The sequence below is a fragment of the Bos grunniens genome, chromosome 3 (genome assembly GCF_055505025.1).
Source record: "Bos grunniens cultivar Pamir isolate PY7600 chromosome 3, Bosgru_T2T1.0, whole genome shotgun sequence".
NCBI lineage: Eukaryota > Metazoa > Chordata > Mammalia > Artiodactyla > Bovidae > Bos > Bos grunniens.
In genome coordinates this window covers 102,831,979-102,854,591 of record NC_141167.1, presented here as the reverse complement: position 1 = coordinate 102,854,591, position 22,613 = coordinate 102,831,979, and the positions used below count along the sequence as shown (strand labels likewise).

Genomic DNA, 22,613 nt, shown 5'->3' with positions numbered 1-22,613 from the left:
TAGATAAAGAATCCACCTGCCATGCAGCAGACTCAGGAGATGCTGCTTGGATCCCTTGGTCGGTAAGATCCCCTGGAGGAGGGCATGGCAACCCACTCCAGTATTCTTGCCTGGAGAATCCTGTGGACAGAGAAGCCTCGCTGGCTACAGTCCATAGGGTCGCAAAGAGTCAGACACAACTGAGCACGCACCCAATAACTTCTTACATCCCCAGCTATCTCCATCCCTCTTTTCCATGTAACTTATCCTTTGATTTTACGGAGAAATTTTTTGTGCCCACTGACCTTCCATGTCCTTGTTCCCATCTTTTTCTTCCTGTACTCAATGCCCAATCAAGTGGATTGTTTTCGCACCCACAGCCTCAACTCCTTCACTGCCTTATCCTTTTGTTACACCCATTCTGTAAAATTTTAACCCTAAATCCATTTCACAACCCTCTCTTGGATCCGATGACTAGAATTCTAAACACACCAGGAGAAAGCCATACAGCCACATAATCACAACCCTGGAGATTAGAGTCACTGCAAAATTATAACTTCCTAAGCTTTTGTCCCACTCTACCATCTGAGTCAGCTCCTGTTACCATTTCCCTCTGAGACCATTGAGAACCTCCTCAAGTCTCCTACTCAAGAACCTACTCAAAGATGTCCTATGGCTACTGTCAAGGAGGTCCTTATCCCCCACTTCATGTGCCAACAAGGTTATCCAGAAAGATATCCCTCTGCAGCCCTCCTAAAGTTATGGCCCTCCTATAGCCTCACTCCTCATTTGCCCCCTTTTCCACTCTGTGGAGTAATTCATCTGCCATAGCTCCTCTGAGCCCTTGCTCTATCATTCATATCCTCTCAACCTTGTACATCTGCCTTCTCACTCTGGCAACTCCTTCTGCACAGCCTGTGAACTCACTCAAGGTGTTTATGCTTTCAAATCCTCCCTTGGTTTGAGATCCCTTTTGACCACACTCCACTTCTCCTCCATTCATAGTCAACCTTCTCAAGTAAGTAATCCATACTCCCTGTCCCCACTCTTCATCTCCCATTCAGCCCACAGCACTTGCGTTTCCCCTCCCCCTCCCCTAAAATTGCTCTGGCAAAGGTCTCCAAGGATATAAATGCACTGGACACATCTCAACCTTCATTGTACTCTGTCTCTCTGAAGACTTTCACCTTGCTGACCACCCTCTCCATCTTGAAAGTCTCTCTTCCACGGACTTGATGACACCAGAGAAGGCTCTGAGTCGCCTCCCCAGTCATTTCTCTTTTCTGTCCTATGGTGGATCATCTTCCTCCTTATTCTGTAAGTATTGGTTAAATCACAAAAGCTCGGTTGAGCACCATCAGAACAGAGACTTCACCTGCCTTGTTCAGCACTATAGCGGCAGTGCTCAGGACAGCTCTGCACACTGTAAGTACTGACCCTCCTTACATAACTGCCTGATGCAGGTACTGAATGCCAGGAACACTGTAGTAAGTAGGATACTGGCTCTGCCCTCAAGTATCTTGCTGTCTAGTGAGGAAATAAGTGAACAGAAAATGACAGCAGAGTATGGTAAGAATTATGACACAAGGAGCTAAGGGAGAACATAAAATGGATACAGAACATCTTGAATTCCTCCAGCTTTGAATTGTGACAACACATGTGAAGTTGTGTCTACGAGAGAATCTCAGCACTCAAGAGGTTTGCAGGAGGCTGGTCACACAGGCATACTCTGTCCGTGGGCGTGTCCAGATCTTTGTGACCCCATGGACTGTAGCCCGCCAGGCTCCTTTGTCCATGGAATTTTTCAGGCAAGCATACTGGAGTGGATTGCCATTTCCTACTCCAGAGGACCTTCCTGACCCAGGTATTCAACCACATCTCCTGCTCTCACTAGCGTGTACCAAAAAAATCAATACTCCCAGAAGGAAAGCAGATGCTTGGCATAAACTACATTGTTGGTACCAATAGTTTAGGCATAATGAGGGAACAGATGGAAACCCTCCTGAAATCCAAGTTCCAAGACGCCAGCCAAAATCCAGCCTTGAAAGAAGGCCTTTCCAAGGACAGCAGTCTTGGGCTTTATTGTTAGCTTTCTCTTTCTTTCTTTTTCCCATAGATACCTAGCACTCTGTTAGAGAAAGAGGAATGCTTAAAGAAGATGATTTCTAAGTTGTATGAAGGATAGATAATGCTATGGACTTAATTGTGTCTGTCCCCATACACAAAAAAAATTCCATAGGTTAAAGCCCTAACCCCTAATTTGACTGTATTAGAGACAGGGTCTTTAGGAGGTAATTACAGTCAAATGATTAAATGCTTAAATGTCATAAGAGGGGAACCCTAATTCAATAGGACTGTGGCCTTATAAGAAAATGAAGAGAGAGAACTCTCTCTCTCCACCATGTGAAGGCTCAGTGAGAAAACAGCCATCTGCAAGCCAGGAAAAGAGTTGATCAGGAACTGAGTCAACTAGTACCTTGATCTGGGACTTCCAGCCTCCAGAACTGTGAGAAAATAAATTTCTGTTTAAGCCACTCAGTCTGTGGTAGTTTGTTGTCAACAAGCCAACTAAGGTAAGAAAAAGACTATTGCAGACAGATAGATGTGCAAAGTTCCCGAGGTGAGGCAGAGAGATTTGAAAAGCTGTAAGTAAATGTGACTGTTCCCAATCCTGTTCTCTCCTAGGGTGATTTCACCCCATTTCCACATCCAGGCAGAGGCCAAGTTCGATTGCCTTTGCCTTCCCAGTACCTGGCAATTCCCTGCCCATCTCCATGGCCATCTCGCCTTGATTACTGCATCTATATCCTTATATGTTTCTTGCCTCTAGTCTCTCTCCTCTCAGTAAGTTTTCTATACTTCCCAAAAGATGAAGTGGATCAAGTCACTATCCTGCTTTAACATCATCAGTGGTTCTTGATAGATAAACTTCAGGATACAATCCAAATTTCCAAGCATAGCCCTTAGTGATCTGACCCTTCTCTCTCCAGGCTCAATCCCACACCTCTGGCCTCACATTTACTATTGCCCCATACACATGATCCAAATGGTGTAACTCAGACATTAGTTCCTGCATATGTATTGCTGGTTTGATCATGATTGCATTTTTTATTGTGGTTGAATATATATAACTCAAAATTTACCATCTTAACTATTTTTTAGTACATGGTTCTACAGCAGTAAGCACAGGTGACCCTCAAACAATGTGGAGGTTAGGTTTCAACCCTCTATCAGTTGAAAATCTGAATATAACTTATTGGTCCCCTGTATCTGCACTTTCTCCTATATCCATGGCTCTACATTCAAGGATCCAGCCAACCACAGATCATGTAGTATTGAAGTATTTACTACTGAAAAGTCCCACATATAGGTGGATCTGCACAGTTGAAATCCTCATCGTTAGGTGATCTGTTGTAATTCATATTGTTGCGCAACCAGTCTCCAGAACTCTTTTCATCTTGGCAAAACAGAAACTCTATATTCATTAAATGGCAACTCCTTTCTTCCCTCTCTCCAGCCTTTGTCAGCTGTCATTCTACTTTATCTCTTTGAACCCCACTCCAGTACTCTTGCCTGGAAAATCCCATGGATGGAGGAGCCTGGTGGGCTGCAGTCCATGGGGTCGCTAAGAGTCAGACATGACTGAGCAACTTCACTTTCACTTTTCACTTTCATGCTTTGGAGAAGGAAATGGCAACCCACTCCAGTGTTCTTGCCTGGAGAATCCCAGGGATGGGGGAGCCTGGTGGGCTGCTGTCTATGGCGTCGCACAGAGTCAACACGACTGAAGCAACTTAGCAGCAGCAGCAGCAGCAGCAGATACCTAGAGCTTCCCTGGTAGCTCAGCTGGTAAAGAATTCACCTGCAGTGCAGGAGACCCCAGTTCAATTCCTGGGTCTGGAAGATTCCCTGGAGAAGGGATAGGCTACCCACTCCAGTATTCTTGGGCTTGCCTGGTGGCTCAGCTGGTAAAGAATCTGCCTGCAATGCAGGAGACCTGGATTCGATCTCTGGGTTGGGAAGATCCCCTGGAGGGCATGACATCCACTCCAGTATTCTTACCTGGAGAATCCCATGGACAGATGTGCCTGGCGGGCTACAATCTATAGAGTCGTAAAGAGTTGGACACAACTGAACAGCTAAGTATACACAAAGCCCAGGACTACCAACCCACCTTCAGGTACTGAGAATACACATATGCTTCACCCCTGCTACTTAAAAAAAAAAAAAAAAATTTATTTTATTCATTTTATTTATTTGGCTGCACCAGGTCTTAGTTGGGGCATGCAGGATCTTCTATCTTCATTGTAGTATGGGGGATCTCTAGTTGCAGCATGAAAAATCTTTCAGCTGTGGCACATGGAATCTAGTTCCCTGACCACGGATTGAACCTGGGCCCCCTGCATTGTTAGCATGGGGTTTTAGCTACTAGAACACCAGGGAAGTCCCACACGTGATTACTTTGGCTCAAGCCGTTATGAAAGCCTTCCTCTGAAGACAATGCTCTATGTTCTAAGCATTTTACATGATTACATCTTCATCTTTAACCACCCCACTCCAGTACTCTTGCCTGGAAAATCCCATGGACGGAGGAGCCTGGTAGGCTGCAGTCCATGGGGTTGCGAAGAGTCGGACACGACTGAGCGACTTCACTTTGACTTTTCACTTTCATGCATTGGAGAAGGAAATGGCAACCCACTGGACGGGGGAGCCTGGTGGGCTGCCGTCTATGGGGTCGCACAGAGTCGGACACGACTGAAGCGACTTAGCAGCAGCAGCAGCAGCAGCAGAAGTAAGCACCTCTATTATCTCCACTTTATAGATGAGGAAACTGAGGTACAGAGCAGCTAAATGACTTGCTAGAGCTCATACAGATAAGATGTTATACATATCATGCTGTACTGATTTCAACTGTGCCCATCTACCTGATGAATTATTTATTTATTTTACACCTGGTGAATTCTTATTCATCCTTCACTACCCAACTCAAGCATCACTGTCTCCACGACACTTTCTCGCTCCTCGGGAGTTAACCACTCACTTCCTTCCCGGCAGTACCACTGTGCCTTGGTCACACCCGGAAATTATGTTTGTCTAATATGTCTATTTCGGAGAAGGCAATGGCACCCCACTCCAGTACTTTTGCCTGGAAAATCCCGTGGACAGAGGAGCCTGGTGGGCTGCAGTCCATGGGGTCAAGAAGAGTCAGACACAACTGAGCGACTTCACTTTCACTTTTCACTTTCATGCATTGGAGAAGGAAATGGCAACCCACTCCAGTGTTCTTGCCTGGAGAATCCCAGGGACGGGGAAGCCTGGTGGGCTGCTGTCTCTGGGGTCGCACAGAGCCGGACACGACTGAAGCGACTTAGCAGTAGCAGCAATGTGTCTATTTAGGAACCGGCCCAAGCCCTGCATAGAGCTCAGGTCGCACATAAGAATTACCCTGCACCTTGGAAGTCCCCACATTTATTTCCTGAATAAACTGACTAATCTCTACCTCATTTTTGTCTCTTGGTATCAACTTACCAGCCCTCACTCATCCTCAGCTCCTTGCTTGCATTTAGCCCTTCACTTGGACACACTGTTTACCAATATTGCCAAATCTACTTCACATTCCATCTTTCCTGAACGCTCCCTCTTTTGACAGAAAATCTCTTTCATCATGATGCAGGGGAGTTGCTACCACAGGCAGCCCTCACTGGGCAGAGCTGATCCACCAACACGGTTCTGGACAATTCATATTTATTTTATTCAGCTGTTTTCTTTGGTTTCACTCAAGCTGCTTCATGGGGCAGGGGAGTTACTGAAAGAATTGAGGCCTTACTTGAAATCAGGAAAGCTAGACAACCAGGTTCAGGAAGAATAAGAACACTATTCTGCACATTCTTTCCAAATGTCATAGCATCTACTTATTTATGGTGTCTGCTTCTTCATAATTTTTATTTGTCATGACCTCATGATTCTCTCCATCCAAATGTTCAGCTTCAGCTCTTCTAAATGCCTAATTTGTATGTGTTTCTTATTTCAGCTTTCCAAAAAGCTGAATGGTCCCAGCTCACTATTTCATATCATGTCATGAAACATCCAATACTGTCCATTCTGTGGAATGGCAGTCCTTGAGCCTAGAGTTAAACTCAATCCAGTCAGCTATGACAGTGGGCACGGGGTCAAATTATGCAAAAATTTACCAACTTGGCTGGACTTTCAGCAGAGGGAGATAAACATGTTTAAGGTGTTTTCCCTTAAAGAGGGGTGTGATATGGGAAGTCCCATGATTCAGGTATGGAATAATTTAGACTAATGATTCTTTAATATTTTTGATCATAGATTTTTCTGAGAATCAGATGAAAGTTATGAGTCCTCCCCAAGAAGAAGTTCTCTTAGGCAGAAAATTTTACACATACCTTTGAGGTGTATGTGGATCCCAGCATCCATCCATGGAACATCCCTCAAAATACTGTAGGTCTACAGTCTATCCATGTGCAAGCATGTACAGTCGCTTCAGTCGTGTCCAACTCTTTGCCACCCTGTGGACTGTAGCCTGCCAGGCTCTTCTGTCCATGGGATTCTCCAGACATGAAGGAAAGATGGCATGCAAAGAATACTGGAGTGGGTTGTCTTGCCCTCCTCCAGGAGATCTTCCTGACCCTGGTATGAAACCTGTGTCTCCTGCAACTCCTGCATTGCAGGCAGATTCTTTACCGCTAAGTCAATGGGAAAACCCCACAGTCTATCCACAGACCACCTCAAAGGCAGCCACTAATATCACATTTGTATTTGTATCTCTTGTGTCTATCACTGAGCTTGACACAAAATAGTCTTCAAAATGAATTTTTTTAATAAATAAATTGAAGAATTCATTCATTGATTAAGGTTTTTCAAAGGCAGATAGAAGCTAAATTTGGATTTGATATGAAGGGCATTGGAGAGCCATCTTGTTTGGTTCTTTTATTGTGTTTCATTTTTAAGCAAGCAACTAACCAGAGCTGTACTGTAGAGAAATGTGTTTTTAACAGTCAGTACAACAACTGGAGGGCAAGAGACCAATTAGAAAACTGGAGGAAAGAGGGAATGAAAACCTAAACTAGAACCCTGGAGGTAGAATATAACCAGATCCGAGAGAGAAAATAAAACTGATGGTACCTAGCACTTGATAAGATTTGGGGGGTAAGAAAGGTATTTAGAGTCCAAACCTGGCTCCAAAACTCTCCAGTCAGGAGAACAGAAGAATAACAGTATCATTAGCAGAGATAAGCAGGATAGGAGAGAAATAGACTCAGGGAAAACAAGTATCTCTTTAATTGAGTTTGAGGCTCAGGTGAGACTTTCAAGTGGATTCAAGAATAACTAAAACTGTGGTCTGGTGTAGGTGAGAAGAGATGAAGATCTCTTCAGAAGTGACCAGCTGAGGCTGCAAGAAAAGAGATGTCAGGAAGCAGTTTACACAATGCCCTGCAACCCTTTATCTTCCTTTCTCATCTATTTCAGTTCTTGAAGCCCTCTCAAAACCATCCTTTTATCTAATAGTCATAACAATCTTGTGCAGTAGGAAAGGAAAGGGCACCTACTTTTACAGGTAAGGAAATGGAGGCTCAGAGGACTGAGGGGTTTTGCCAAAACTGTTGCCTTGAAGTAATTACAGATACCTGCTTCCCTGGTGACTGGGTGGTAAAGAATCAGCCTATCTACACAGGAGACGTTCCATCCTGCGTCTCCTGAACAGACAGGAGACCCTGGAAAATATGCCCTGGAGAAGGTAGTGGCAACACACTCCAGTATTATTGCCTGGGAAATGCCATGGACAGAGGAGCCTGGCGAGCTACAGTCCATGGGGTCGCAAAAGGTTCAGACACGACTTAGCGACTAAACAATTACAGATCCAGGATCAGAATCCAGAGCTTCTGATTCTTCATACAACTCCGTTGCCAACTGCACAGAGGTAAGACCCCGACTTGCACGGGTCAGTAGTTTGTGGTCGTACTGCACCGTTGCAGTACTTTGGGGTGTAGGGTCTTGCTTTAACTCTTAATCGGTTTATAGAGACATTTGAGACAATGATGCTCCAGTTTGCACAAATCATCACCGTTTAGTCCGTTAATTACATCCAGTGTGAAAAAACAGACAGCCCTGGTTTCTAGGAAACATGTACTCTGCAATTATAGTCAACATTCCGAGTTGCTAGTCTTTTAAAGGGATCGCTCCGCTTTTAGGCGGAGAAGGCAATGGCACCCCACTCCAGTACTCTTGCTTGGAAAATCCCATGGACGAAGGCGCCTGTTAGGCTGCAGTCCATGGGGTCGGTAAGAGTCGGACACGACTGAGCGACTTCACTTTCACTTTTCACTTTCATGCATTGGAGAAATGGCAGCCCACTCCAGTGTTCTTGCCTGGAGAATCCCAGGGACAGGGGAGCCTAGTGGGCTGCTGTCTATGGGGTCGCACAGAGTCGGACACGACTGCAGTGACTTAGCACAGCCGCCTTTAGGAAGGAGCAGAAATAGCTGGTGAGCTCGTACATGGAAGACCCGTGGACTTGAACAGACTTCCCAAAGACCGCTACGCAAAAGTTTAAATTCAGAAAAGACCAACATCTTCACTGTTCACAAGACAGGGAGAGAGAGATTGTTTAAGGCTCCGTGAGGACAATGGGGTTTTGTGTGAGTTTTAAGGTGAAACTGCGCGTTTGGCAAACAAAGGCCACAGCGACGAGCCCGGATCTACGGAGCGGGGGGGGGGCGGGGGAGGGGGCGCGTGAGTCAGGAGGAAGCCGCGCGGGGCGGAGCCGGGTGCGGCCGGCCGGGGAGGCCGCAGACCCGGCCCGCCGCCCAGTGCCCGCCGCCCAGCTCCCCACTCGCATCCTCGCGCCTCGCTCCTCTCCGACATGGTAAGCCGCGCTTTTTACTTGTCTTCCTTTTACATGAAAACTTCTTTTATGTAAATTCCTCTTACATGAAAATTACAGCCACGGCTTACTTTTCACCAGGCTTGATCTTTGATTTTTGAAGTGGTCGTGGCAGGAAACAGCTGGACAAATAAATCTACCGGAGGGCATCAGAGAACAGCAGATGGCAGGAAGAAGCCCTAAATTATACCTGGAATCACAGCCTCGGGGTAGCATCGGGAGGCTCTTGTTTTTCCGCAGAGGTCTGGGGCTAGGATAGACGAAGTGCACTTCGAGCCACGCCCGGCGCGGAGCCCCTAGCCCGGCGGGAAACGGGGCGAGGGGCTTCGGCCGGTGCCGGAAGCCCTTCGCCGGCGGGGCCCGCGGAGCCCGGGGTACGACCTAACGACACGGGGGGTTGAATTCTGCGTGGTGGCTGCAGTTACATATAGTTATAGAGCTATAGGTCTGAGCCCTAGAGGGGAAATCGGAGTTTCAGTAAACGACGGGCAAGCGGCCTAGACGCGGAGACTGAAACTGAAGCCGGTCCCAGCCCGCGGAGCCCGGCCAGGAATGTGGGAGGGACCCGGCTCCGGGAAGCCCCCTCCTCCTTCCCTCTTCCCTTTAACCCAGTCTTTTTAGGCGCTCCTCCGTCGCCTGTTTTTCTTCTCTCAACTCCTGCCAGCCCCACTGTGAATTCTTTCTACCTGCATTAATCCACCCCCCAAAACCTGCGTCTTCCTTGGCCTCTCTTTCACGGAGTCAGCAAACTTCCGCCCGCGGGCCAAGTGGGGTTCTCTGCTCCCACGAACTCCGAGTGGATTTTACGTAAATAGTTGAAAGAAAAGCAAAGGAAGACTAATACTTTGAGAATTATATGAAAATCAAACTTCACCGTCCGTAAGTAAAAAGTTTTATTGGCACACGGCCACGCCCCTTCATGAGTTCTCTGTGTGGTTCCTGCCCTGCTACAAAAGCAGAGTGATGGAGACCAAGTGGACCACATTGGCCTAATATATATCCCGTCTGGCACCTACAGAACACGTGTGCTAACCCCTGCTTTAGTGTGCCAGTCTGTATCCTCCACTGCTCTTTCTTCTTTCCACGCTAAAGTGGGGGACCAAAATCTCAAGGAACCTAGAAAAGGCAGACCCAGCACCACCAAGTGGCGAAGGCCTGGAATGACTGCCCCGGAAGAAAGAATGCCACCGGGGCTCCTTGGAAGGAAAGGGAGCATGAATTAAGAATGAGAACTGCAATACTTGTTTTTTCAAGTGTTACTTTTTTTCTTTAACTTTCTCAAATGAGTGTTTAGCACGCATTTTTTACTAATAAGCTCTTTTACAGCATCCATTTATCATGCTGTTTTCTCCTTCCTCTCATCGTTCCCATCAAATAGAACTATGGGGAGCAGTGATGGGGAGCACTGGCCTCCATCCAGGCAGGAGATCGCTTTCTCTCCTCCTTCAGCCACTGCTCCAACTTGGGCGAAACTTTCCTGTCTCTGGGCCTCTCTGCCGGGGAATCCTCTCCAAAGTTCCCTCCAGCACTACAAATTTTGTAATTCCACTTAGGTAATTTGATATTTGTATTTTTGTTCTGGAAAATTACCTCTGGGAAGACATGCAGGGGGTTTTAATTTTCTCCATGTAGCTGATGGCAACAGATTTCAAGGAGAAAAAAATTCAGTCAAGGTTGATGTTAAGGAGAGAAAAAAAGAAAAGCAGAAAGCCACTGAAACTGGAAAATGAAAGCAGCCTGAATTCTACAAAGAAAAGGGTCAGAGGATATTTCTTTAGGTCTAGAAAAAGATCACAAAGCCCTGGCTCCTCAGCCTGGAACGTTCTACCCTATCTGGTGTGCCCTCCCAGTCAACCTTGTTCCTGTAATCTGATGTTACTGTGAGATTGCACTCCTGATAAGAAAAACTGTTGTGCAAACACATCTGTTTCTAGGCTGCGGTATTTTGTTTCTCACCAAAACTCTGAGGCTGCCAACACTTTCTTAAAGGAAAAAGTCCTGACAACGTGACTGTTGGGGAATAATCCATCTCCTATAGAGTTCTCTAGAACCCACCTCCAGAAAGGGCTTTATAGATGTTCCAGGATGCAGTGAGCACCAGGATAGGCGGTTAAAACACCTGGAGAGACTGAAGGAGGGAAGGAGAATGGCAGCTAGGCACATCAGTGCTTCTTAGCATGTAAATTATGTGTCCTGAAAGCCTCCAGCTCTGGGCTCCAGGGAGTCCATCCTATGAACAAATTAACGGGATAAGTGCTACATTGCGAAAGTCACCATCATTGTTAACCTCCAGAGCGAGATAAAGCTTTGAAGGAAGGGTGTGGCCATCAAGTTTTCCAGAAAGTCTTCAGTTCCTGCTCTTATCCACCAGGGGGAGCCCACGAGCTCCTCGCGTCTGGGGCCCCAGGAGCTGGCTGGAATGAAGGGCAGAGTATGACAGAATTTCCTTGAAGACTTCCCTCGTAAGGAAAGCAGAGCCCAGAATAGGATATGAATCTCCTGCTCCTTCTGGTGTGACCACACCTGTGGTTCAGCTCCGTAAATGCCATAGGAGCTATGTGAGTGGCAACTGTGATCAGAGCCCCCATATCAACCTTCTGGTTTGAAGTGACCAGAGAAGTTCCATGAGCTTTTCCTGTGGGAATTAGTGGCATCTGGGAATAGAAGGAGCAAAGGCCAAGGGTGCAGGAAGCAACCTGGAGGCTGAGATTCTAGAAGTAGCTCTGCCAGGTCAATTCCCTTCTCACGCCTCAGGGTAACTATACTTTTAGTTTTTTTCTAGAAAATGTATGAGTCCTGAGAATTCAGTATTCCTTTAAAAAGAAATGTCCTTTAACTAATCACAGTAACCTCAATATATACTTTTGGAAAATAGGGAATTTTTTAATCTAATACACAATGCTTGGTGGGTTTCATATTTGTGAGTATATAATATCCATATATTTACCCACACGTTCTAAAAGTATCACTAAACCCTGTCACCTCATGCTCATCTAGTCTGTCTACTGCTTTCAAGTATACCAGCATTTTCACCTGGAATAAACAGGAGGCGATATGGGGAAGAAGCTCACAGAATGTGACTTTCTGTGGTTGTCTTAACCCCTTAGCCCCCAAACAATGACCCATCTTTTAGGAAACTGCTTTGACCCAAAATGAAGAGACGAAATCCTCTGGAGTGTTCTTCAGCACCGAGCTCTTGATATCCTCCCCTTATCTGAATCCTGAATTGTTCTTTCCCCCTCAAAGGCAAAAGTATCCAGCCCTACGGAGACTGAACGATGCATCGAGTCTCTGATTGCTGTTTTCCAAAAGCATGCTGGAAGGGATGGTAACAACAGCAAACTCTCCAAGGCTGAGTTTCTGATCTTCATGAATACAGAGCTGGGTGCCTTCACAAAGGTAGTGCTCCCAGCCCCCAACCCCAGACTGCAAGACCGGGACAGAAGGCTGGCTGGGAATGAAGGACAGCAGCTGAGCCCCCAGGGCTGAGTGAGCTCTGAATGGCTATTAAGGATCTTTTCTTCTTCTTTTGACTAACATGTGATCTAAAATCAGAGTTATCAAACTCTATATAACATAGGGAACAGTGGTGTTTTTTTTTTTTTTTTTTCATTTAAGGAGATGGTTTACAAAGTAGTAAATGGAGTAATAGAAGAGTTTTCAAATGTTATTCCTCCACCCCAAAGCCACTAGGGCAGCCCTGTTCAGAAGAATTTTCTGTAGTGATGGAAATAATATTCTAAATATTCTATATGTGCACCACTTGACATGGCAGCCAATAGCAATTAACAGACTGATTTTCTAAGTTAATTAAGTAGCTGTGTGTAACCAGTGGCTGTAAATGTGTGTAGGGGTTGGGGTTTAGGATGCGTGGAGGGTGAGGCTGATTAAGCAGGCCCTGCATCAGCTGCTGTCCTCTTCCTACCTCAGATCCCTCCACTTGTATGTAGTTTGTATATTGGAGTTGCATGTGACACTTAGGAAAAGTTTTCCACTGATTTTACAAAACTGAGTAATCCCCAGATGTAACAGAAAGAACCCTGGACAGTGGTTCGGACTCCAGGCTCTCACTGCCGAGGGCCTGGCTTCAGTCCCTGGTTGGGGAACTAAGATTCCACAGACTATGAGGCACGGCCAAAAAAAAAAAAAATTTTTTTAAGTAAATGGTTAATTTAGAAGAAAAGAAAAAGCTGATTTGAGTCCTAGGTCTTCTGCTTAGGCCGGTCACTTCATCTGTTTGAGTCTGTCTCTGTGTCTGACAAGTGGGAAAATTAGTGACCCCTACCCTGTGCCTCACATGTGAGAATAAAATGTGACATTTTTAAAAACATTTTAGAAAGAACAATATAAAGGTACTAATGTCATTATTATTATCTTTGCAGAACCAGAAGGACCCTGGTGTCCTTGACCGCATGATGAAGAAATTGGACCTCAACTCTGATGGGCAGCTAGATTTCCAAGAATTTCTTAATCTTATTGGTGGCCTGGCCATTGCTTGCCATGAATCCTTTATTAAGTCTGCCTCTTCCCAGAAGTAAATTGGAAGAGCCGTTGGGCCTGGCCTCCAGGCGCACTCCCTTTCTTTCCAGCCTCTCAGTTATCTGCTCTTCACAGCCCCAACATACCCTGAGCCCAGCACACCCACCTACCCAGGAAGGCCACTCCTGTTAGTAATAAAACAATATTGTTTTTTAAAACACACACTGGAGTCGGTAAATTTGTGCGAGAGATGGGGAAGACTGGGAGGAATATAAATTAGATTGATGGGAACAATTACTAGAAGTTGCATAGTGAATAATAAATATGTATCTTTGGTGTATCCATAATCATGACTAATGATACCAAGAGAATCATCTCTAAATTACTCAGCCCGATAGATGTCACTTGTCACTATTCACTCTTTAAGTGTCTGTCCAACTCTACTACAGGCACGGTCATAGGCTCCAAGGATACAGTCAGCAAGACAGATAAGGTCCTGCCTTTACAGGGGTTACTTTTAGTTGAGGGAAACAATAAATGGATAAACAAAGGGCTATGAGAGTACCAAAAGAAAGTTCTTTCTGAAAGCCAAATTCTTTTCAAAAACTTGATGAGGGAAATTCACTGGAGATCACTGTGGTTGATGTAAGTGTAGCTGAGACAACTGTAAACAAATGTGAAAAACCGCAAAAATCTAAAAGCCTCATTTCTTCAGACTGCCTCACAAGTATCTTTAAATTCCTCCACTTAAAAAAAGGAACTAGGGCTTCCATGGTGGCTCAGGGGTAAAGAATATGCCTGCCAATGCAGGAGACATGGGTTTGATTACTGGTCCAGGAAGATCCCACGTGCCACAGACCAACTAAGCCTGTGCACCACAACGAGAGAACCTGGGAGCCACAACTGCTGAAGCCCACACGCGCTAGAGCCTGTGCTCCACAGCAGGAGAAGCCACAGTGAGGAACCTGCGAACCTCAACTAGAGAACAGCCCCTCCCCTGAAAGTGGAGAAAAGCCTGTGCAGCAACAAAGACCCAGCATAGCCTAAAATAAAGTTTAAAATTTTTTAAAGGAACTGAAATTTAATGAGTGATTTATGCAAGAAAGGCAGTAGAGCAGAATACTGGTATATAAGTTTAAATATTGAAAATATCATTTTTATGAATACCCATTTTAACTGTTTTTTTTTTTTTTAGTAAACCAGCCAACTACTACTCTACCCTTCAGAAAAGACAGCCTCTACCATTTCCCAATAAACTTTTTCTTCTCCCTGCCTGTTTGATCTCTTCCACTCCTTTGCTGCTGCGGCTAAGTCGCTTCAGTTATGTCCGACTCTGTGCGACCCCATATAGACCGCAGCCCACCAGGCCCCATCGTCCCTGGGATTCTCCAGGCAAGAACACTGGAGTGAGTTGCCATTTCCTCCTCCAGTGCATGAAAGTGAAAAGTGAAAGTGAAGTCGCCCAGTCGTGTCCGACTCAGCGACCTCATGGACTGCAGCCTACCAGGCTCCTCCATCCATGGGATTTTCCAGGCAAGAGTACTGGAGTGGGGTGCCATTGCCTTCTCTGTCCTTTCTCTACCCACAGTTTTTAAAGGCAAACTTGATGGTGTCACTCTCTTGGTTAAAACCAAGCATTAATTCCTCTTAACATGCAAAATGAAATCCACAGTCATCTTGGGGTACCCAAGGGCCTTCATGGTGTGTCCCTACCCCCTTCTCCAGCCTCATTTCTGATGCTCTCTAGCCTTGCCAGACACTCCTGAACTGATAACTAGGGCTGTGCCTCTGTCCCTTCGTAATCTCTTCTTGCTACCCTGAAAGCCTTCCCACCTTTTTCTCCTTCTACAGAGCAGCATCTCTAGAGTGTCATCTCCCCCAAGAGGCCTTCCCTACAGCCTCCCCCACCCACAGCTGGTTTTGATGCTCTTACTCTATGCGTCCATGGCACTTTATTCTCACCTCTGTCACAGCACTTACCACTCTGAATTGTAATAGTGCTTTTGCTTGTCTGTCTTCCCAGACTTGACTTTGAACTCAACAACAGGGACCTAGTTAAATGCACAGAGGAGCCTGGCAGGCCACTGTTAGGGGGTCGAAAAAGTCAAGAAACTGACCGAGCACAACAACACATCACTAATACCTGGTGTGGTTCCCGGCACATAGTGGGTCTGAAAAGGTAGGCAATGCTGTAAAATCTGACATGGGACACCATGTGTCGGTCAGAGTTCCCCACCGGTAACATGCATGTTCACCAGGGTCACTGAAGACAGTTTAATGAGGAGACTATTAGCAAGGCGTGTTCAGGGAGAGGAGGAACAAGCGATGGCAAAGCAGCAGGGACTAGCAAAATCTGGAAGCTGTTGCCACCGAAGGCCTGACTGGGCAAGGCAGAGAACAGTTCCTGGAAGCTAGCAAGAGCCATGGGCAAGGGACAGGGTCCCCACAGATGCTGTGGCCTTTGTTATAGAAATACAGTTACTGTCAGACCATAGAAGGAAGGTGGGAGCCAGGGGGATACATACCAATATCTCTCTCTTCTCACCTTCTGATCTTCAGCAGTGCCTACAATGGGACAACCCAACTGGAAGGTTGCGCAGGGCAGAAAAATATAGAAAGTGAATCTAGAGGGGCAAAGAGAATATCCATCACATCACAGAAAGGTGAGATCAGTATTTCTGTACTACACAGTTACTGCTGTGAGAGAAGTTGAGGATAAAGTGCCAACACTAACGCAGATACTTTTTAATATATATTTTTATTTTATATTGAAATTTTTTTTATTGTGGTTAAATTTACCCAACATGAAATTTGACATTTTAACCATTTTTAAGTATACAGTTCAGAAGCATTAAGTACATTCACACTGTTGTACAACCATCACTACTCATCTCCAGAACATTTCCATCTTCCACAGCTGATATCCTATACTCACTGGACAATAACTCCCACTTCCCTCTCCTCCCATCCCTGGCCGCCAACATTCTACTCTCTGTCTCTGTGAATTTTATTACTGCAGATACCACATATAAGTGGAATCACACTTTTTTTTTTTTTTTTTTTTGGTAACTGGCTTACTTCACTTAGCATAACATCCTCAAGGGTCATCCATGTCATGTGTGGCACATGTCAGAATTCCCTTCCTTTTTAAGGCTGAATAATATTCCATTGTATGCTTGTTGTTTAGTTGTTAAGTCATGTGCAACTTTTTTTCAATCCCATGTAGCCCACCCAGCTCCTCTGTCAGTGGGATTTCCCAGGCAAGTATAAGGGAGTGAGTTGCCATTTCCTTCCCCTGGGGATCTTCCCAACCCAGGGATCAAAGCCACATCTGCTGCACTGGCAGGCAGGTTCTTTACCACTGAGCCACCAAGGAAGCCCATATATATATATATATTACGTTGTTCATCCACTCACCCAACAATGGACACTTGGATTGCTTTCACCTTTTGGTTATTGAAAATAATGCTACTGTAAACACGGGTGTACAAATATATGTTAGAGTGCCTGCATTCAACTCTTTTGGATTATACACCCAGGTGTGGTTCTCAGGTGGCACCAGTGGTACAGAATCTGCCTGCCAATGCAGGAGACATAAGAGACGCAGGTTCTATCCCAGGGTCAGGAAGATCCCCTGGAGAATGGCATGACAATCCACTCCACTATTCTTGCCCGGAAAATCCCACCAAGAGTAGCCTGGTGGGTTACAGTCCATGGGGTCCGTACAGTCCAAAAGAGCCGGACACATCTGAGCATGCACACAAGGAAAAGAAAAGGAATGGAAATTCTATGTTTTATTTTTTAAGAGCCACCATACCATTTTCCCCAGGAGCTGCACCATTTTACATTCCCATCAGCAATGGACAAGCAATGTCCAATTTCTTCACATCCTTACCAACACTTGTTATTTTCTGATTTTTGTTTAATAGTTAACCTAATGGGCATGAAATGGTATCTCATTGTTTTTATTCGCATTTCCCTAATAATTAGTGATATTGAGCATCTTTTCATGTACTTATTAGTCACTTAAATACCTTCATTAGAAAAATATTTATTTGAGTCCTTTGCCCATTCTTCCCAACTTTATGCAGATATAATTGGTATACAAAAAACTGCACATAATTAACGTATACAATTTGGTGACTTTGTTCATTTTTTAATTGGGTTGTGTGATATTTTTTATACTGAGTTGTAGGAGTTCTTTATATATTCTGTATATTAACCCCTTATCAGGTACATGATTTGCAAATATTTTCTCTCATTCTGTAGGTTGCATATTACTCTATTGACAGTATCCTTTGATACACAAAAGTTTTTAATCTTGATGAAATTGTAATTTTAATTTTGAATGTATCTATTTTTCTTTTATTGCCTGTGTTCCTCATATCATATCCAAAAAATCATTGCCAAATCGAATGCAGAATTTTTAAAAAAGAAAAGAAAAAAAAAATCAAGCAAAGATCCATTCCTTTTTAGGAAGATTTGGGTCATGATGTTAGGACTTTTGTCAAGATGGGGATAGAGCAGATACAGCAAGCCCCTTCCTACTGAAAATAATGCTAGATAAAATGGAACCCCCTCCAAAAAATAGTTTAAATACTTAGTTGAAAAATCAGAAAGAAGAATATCTAGATCCCCAAAGCAAAACAGGAATGCATAACTGTAACTGTGCCAGCACTGAGGTCATGTGAACTCGAACTGCAGAACAGGGACCAAGCTCTTAGCTAAAGGAGATAAGCCACTGAAGAGATGCCCTAACAGTGACGAAGACTGAAAACCTCAGCTCACCACCCCAGAAAAAACAGAATGAGCCATAGGGGGAACAAAGTCATCTGAGAGAGGACAAAATGCCACACTTGTGCTTCCTGGAGGCGTGGGACTCAAACACACACTGCTCCCTTGTACAGAATTCCCAGGTTAAAAAGTGCTCCAGAGCAGTAAACACAATTATAAAACCCCAGGGAAATGCAAACCACTTCATGGAAACAACTCCAGCCATTGGGGTCTTTCCACGGAAGATAAATCCCACTAAAATGAGCTCACAAATATTATACTGCACACACAGGACTATCAATATATGTAACAGATAAGAAACTTTGCACCCACGTAAAGAGAGAGCAATGTGGAACTGACTTGAACTTGAGAATGTTTAAAATATTCAAATAAATAAAGGCAGGAAGTAAGATATGTAAACAAGAATAGGGGTACATGAAGAAGGGGAAAAAAAGAAGCAAATACAGATTCTATAAGTGAAATATATAGTCATGCAACTATATAAAGAATCATGAAGCTGAACGTTGCACCAGTTCCTGGCCCTGCTGGGGTGACAAATGGGAGGATCTGTCCCCACAGGCTACACCTCACGGAGACCTTGCTGATTCACTGCACCCACCCACCTCACAACAACCCTATTGTTGTCTCTGCAAACCTGGTGAGAGAGGATTTGGGAATTTGAGCAGAGTCGGGGAGGACCACACCTGTACAGCAAGAGCAATAACTCATGCTTTGTTTCTCGGCTCTCCCTAATCTCCTAAATCTCCCTCAGTCACCAGTGAAAGCATTCCTGGATGGCCACAGTCAAGAAAGACGACTCAGAGAGGAAGGCAAGTCTGTACTGGCTGGGAACTGGCTCTCAGTGCAGAAAGCACCCTGCCTAGAAGGCAGCGAGGGCGGAGAGGAGCAACGGTAATTCTGGGTCTTCGCCCCACCTCTCTCAGCTGAGAATGCAACCCATGCAGAAAGAAATGTTGCTCTTGCCAGATTCATATTTCGTCCTCACAGCGGCTTCGTGTCAACGTTATCTTTAAACGTGATGTATGGAGTCGCCAGAACTTGTGGTAGGAATGCCAAACAAAGATGACTTCAGGAACGTTGCAAGTCTAGCCCACAAAGAGATTCACTTCTGACAGAAGGAGAAAACAAAGGTGAAAGTTACAGAAGGTGTACATTAACATCAAGTCCACGGCAGAGGTGGCTTCATAAACCCAAGTGACCTCTCCTCACTTCATCACCATTAAACCTCCTGAATGGATGGCTGGAACTTTTGGTCTCTCTGTACTGACCTCTGAGGAGGAGAGAGGAACTAGATAGTAAGTTCAGTCATCAATGGCCGATGATTTAATCAATCATGCCTATGTAATGAACTCTTCATAAAAACCCAAAGCACAGGGTTTGGAGAACCTCTGGGCTGGTGAACACAAGGAGAGAGGGGAGGGCTCAGAGAGGACACAGAAACTCTGGGCTCTTTTCCTGAAACCCTTGCCCTCTTTATCTCTTCCACCTGGCTATTCCTAAGTTATGTGTGTGTTAGTTGCTCAGTTGTGTCCGACTCTATGCGACCCCATGGCCAGGCTCCTCTGTCCATGGAATTTTCCAGGCAAGAACACTGGAGTGGGTTGCTATATTCTTTTATAATAAACCAGTAATCTAATAAATACAGTGTTTCTCTCAGTTCTGTGAGCCACTGTAACAAAGTGATGGCACCCAAGGAGGAGGTCGTGGGAACCTCCAAACTATAGCCAGTCGGTCAGAAGCACAGGCGACAACCTGGACTTTCAATTGGCTATGAAATGAGCGGAGGGAAGCAGTCTTGTAGGACTCAGCCCTTAACCTATAGGGTCTGACCCAGTCTCCAGGGAGACAGTGTCAGAATGGAGTTAAATCATAGGACACCCAGCGTGCCAGAGAATTGCTTGGTGAAGGCAATGGCACCCCACTCCAGTATTCTTGCCTGGAAAATCCCATGGACAAAGGAGCCTGGTGGGCTGCAGTCCATGAGGTCGCTAAGAGTCAGACACGACTGAGCGACTTCACTTTCACTTTTCACTTTCATGCATTGGAGAAGGAAATGGCAACCCACTCCAGTGTTCTTGCCTGGAGAATCCCAGGGACAGGGGAGCCTGGTGGGCTGCCGTCTATGGGGTCGCACAGAGTTGGACACGACTGAAGCGACTTAGCAGCAGTTAGCAGCATGTATCTAAGAGCTTTGCATGCATCAGTTGTTCAGTCATGTCTGATTCTTTGCAACCCCATGGACTGTAGCCCATCATGATCCTCTGTCCATGGGATTTTCCAGGCAAGAATACTGGAGTGGGTTGCCATTTACTCCTCCAGGGGAATCTTCTCGACTCAGGGATCTAACCCAAGTTTTTTGTATTTCCTGCACTGGCAGGCAGATTCTTTACCACGGTGCCACCTGGGACTTTACATACATTATATCTTAACAATTATTCCTCTTAACAATCTTATAATATAATCGTAATTATTAATGTCTATTTCATGGAGTAAGATACTAAGGCACAGAGAGATTGAGAACCTTCCCCAGGTCTCACAGCAATAAGAGGCAAGGCCAACTCTGTCTGACTCCACATGATGGTTAATTGTATGTGTCACCTTGACTGGGCAAAAGGGATGCCCAGATAGCTGATAGAACATTATTTCTGGTGTGCTGTGAGGGTGTTTCTGGAAGAGATTAGCATTTGTATTAGTACACTGAGTAAAGCGAAAGGTCCTCCCCACTGTGAACGGGCAGCAGCCCATCCCTGAGAGCCTGAGCAGAACAAAAGACAGAAGAATGGCGAATTCACCCTTTCTGACTGAGACATCCACTTCTCCGGCTCTCTGACTTTGACACTCGTGGTTCTCTGACTTTCAGACTCAGGTGGGGACTTACAACATCTATCCTGTGAATTCCTGAGCCTTTTGTCTTGGACTAAATTATAGTACCAGCTCCCCAGGACTTCCAGCTTGCAGACAGCATATCATGGGACTTCTCAGCCTCCATCACCTCCATCAGCCATTTGCTATAATTAATTTCCTTCTATTTGTACCCATATATCCTTTTGGTTATGTTCCTCTGGAGAACTCTAACACATTTCCAAACCCTATCTTGACCACTAAGCCATTTGTTTGTTTCCCTCTCCTCCGTTTGGCCTAATTCCATATATTCTACAAAACTGACCTCAAGTCTCCTGCCTTCTAAGAAGCCTCCCTTCCCACTCTGACCAGTGTGGCTCGTCCTCTCCCTAAACTCCTTCACTACCAATGAAGCACATCAGAACACACTGTTGTGCAGTTTTGCTCCACTCAGCTGCAGATTCTGATCCCCTGAGTCAGGGGTGGAACCTGAGACTCTGCATTTTTAACAAGCTCCCAGGTGATGCCGCTGCTTCTGGCCCATGAACTACATTTTAAGTAGCCAGGATATAGGAGACATACACACGTACTTTCAAGTATATTTACTAAAACATGAACAACAGTGATTTCTGGATACTTCCTTCTTTCTTTGTTGGCTGCTCTACACAGCATGCACGATCTTAGTTCCCTGAAAAGGGGTTGAACCCCTTGAACCCATGCCCCCTGCAGTAGAAGCATGGAGTCCTAACCACTGAACCACCAGGGACGTCCCCCCGCCCTTTTTTTTAATTTATATGTTTTTATATTTTTCAATTTTCTATCAATGAATACAGATTATTTTTATAATCAGAATGATGTATATAAGTATTAAGTTCACATTGATTCTCACAGTATTCAAAATAAAGTTCAAATCTCTTCACTAAGCACCAGTAGCTTTTTGTGATCTGGCCCTTTGCAGATTCTGTGTCCTAATCTCCAGCAACCTCTGAATATACCTTCCACATGCCCACAAAACTTTCCAAATCATCTGTAGTTCTCTAGACACTTCTCCCTACTCTCTCATGCCCCCACCTTCCTCTGACTCATCCTTCAAGTTAGCCTCAGTGGCTGCCTCCTTCAGGAAGCCTCTCTCACCTCTGCCATCTCTGCTCTCTGTTCTGCGCAACAACCAAAGACATGCTGGCCACAATGCTTCTCACCTCACCTCACATGTTGTTTTGCCCGCCTTCCCTGCTAGACTGGGGTTCCCCAAGCAGAGACTATCTTTATTTCTATATTCTCAGCATTTAGACAGTGCCAGGCATGTAGCTGGTACTCAGTAAGTTTCTGAATGGATATACAAAAATGACTTGCAAAATGCTACATGTGGACTTCCCTGGAGGCACAGTGGATAAGAATCCACTTGCCAATGCGGGGGACATAGTTTCAATCTCTGGTTCAGGAAGATTCTCCATTCCATGAAGCAACCAAGCCCGCACCCCACAGCTACTGAGCCTGCACTCTAGAGCCCATGAGCCACAATGACTGAAGCCTGGAGCCTGCGCTGCACAACAAGAAAAGCCGCTGCAATGAGAAGCCCACGGATCATAACCAAGAGTAGGTCCCGCCTGCCACA

General features: G+C 45.2%; 1 protein-coding gene and 1 long non-coding RNA gene across 3 annotated transcripts in view; one reads left to right on the top strand and one right to left on the bottom strand.

Moving 5' to 3' along the window:
* The window catches only part of LOC147376477 (uncharacterized), a 34,287-nt gene extending 26,177 nt beyond the window's left edge, over positions 1-8,110 (bottom strand). The window contains exon 1 of one of the 2 annotated variants that reach the window (XR_015161017.1): positions 6,387-8,110. This is a non-coding gene — a long non-coding RNA (uncharacterized LOC147376477). The remainder of the gene's footprint in view (positions 1-6,386) is intronic. The other variant, XR_015161016.1, reaches the window with a different exon arrangement.
* A 662-nt stretch (positions 8,111-8,772) lies between these two features.
* On the top strand, positions 8,773-13,585 carry S100A11 (S100 calcium binding protein A11). Its single transcript, XM_086392736.1, has 3 exons — positions 8,773-8,866; positions 12,131-12,283; positions 13,267-13,585. The coding sequence occupies exons 1-3, from the start codon at positions 8,864-8,866 to the stop codon at positions 13,420-13,422; spliced, it is 312 nt and encodes a 103-aa protein (XP_086248862.1). The 5' UTR covers positions 8,773-8,863; the 3' UTR covers positions 13,423-13,585.
* Positions 13,586-22,613: the final 9,028 nt, after the last annotated feature.

What these genes read in the sequence shown, in the direction of transcription:
- S100A11 (XM_086392736.1), top strand. An exon ending in AGCTGGGTGCCTTCACAAAG is followed by an intron (nt 12,284 to 13,266) that starts GTAGTGCTCCCA and finishes TTATCTTTGCAG; the next exon opens with AACCAGAAGGACCCTGGTGT.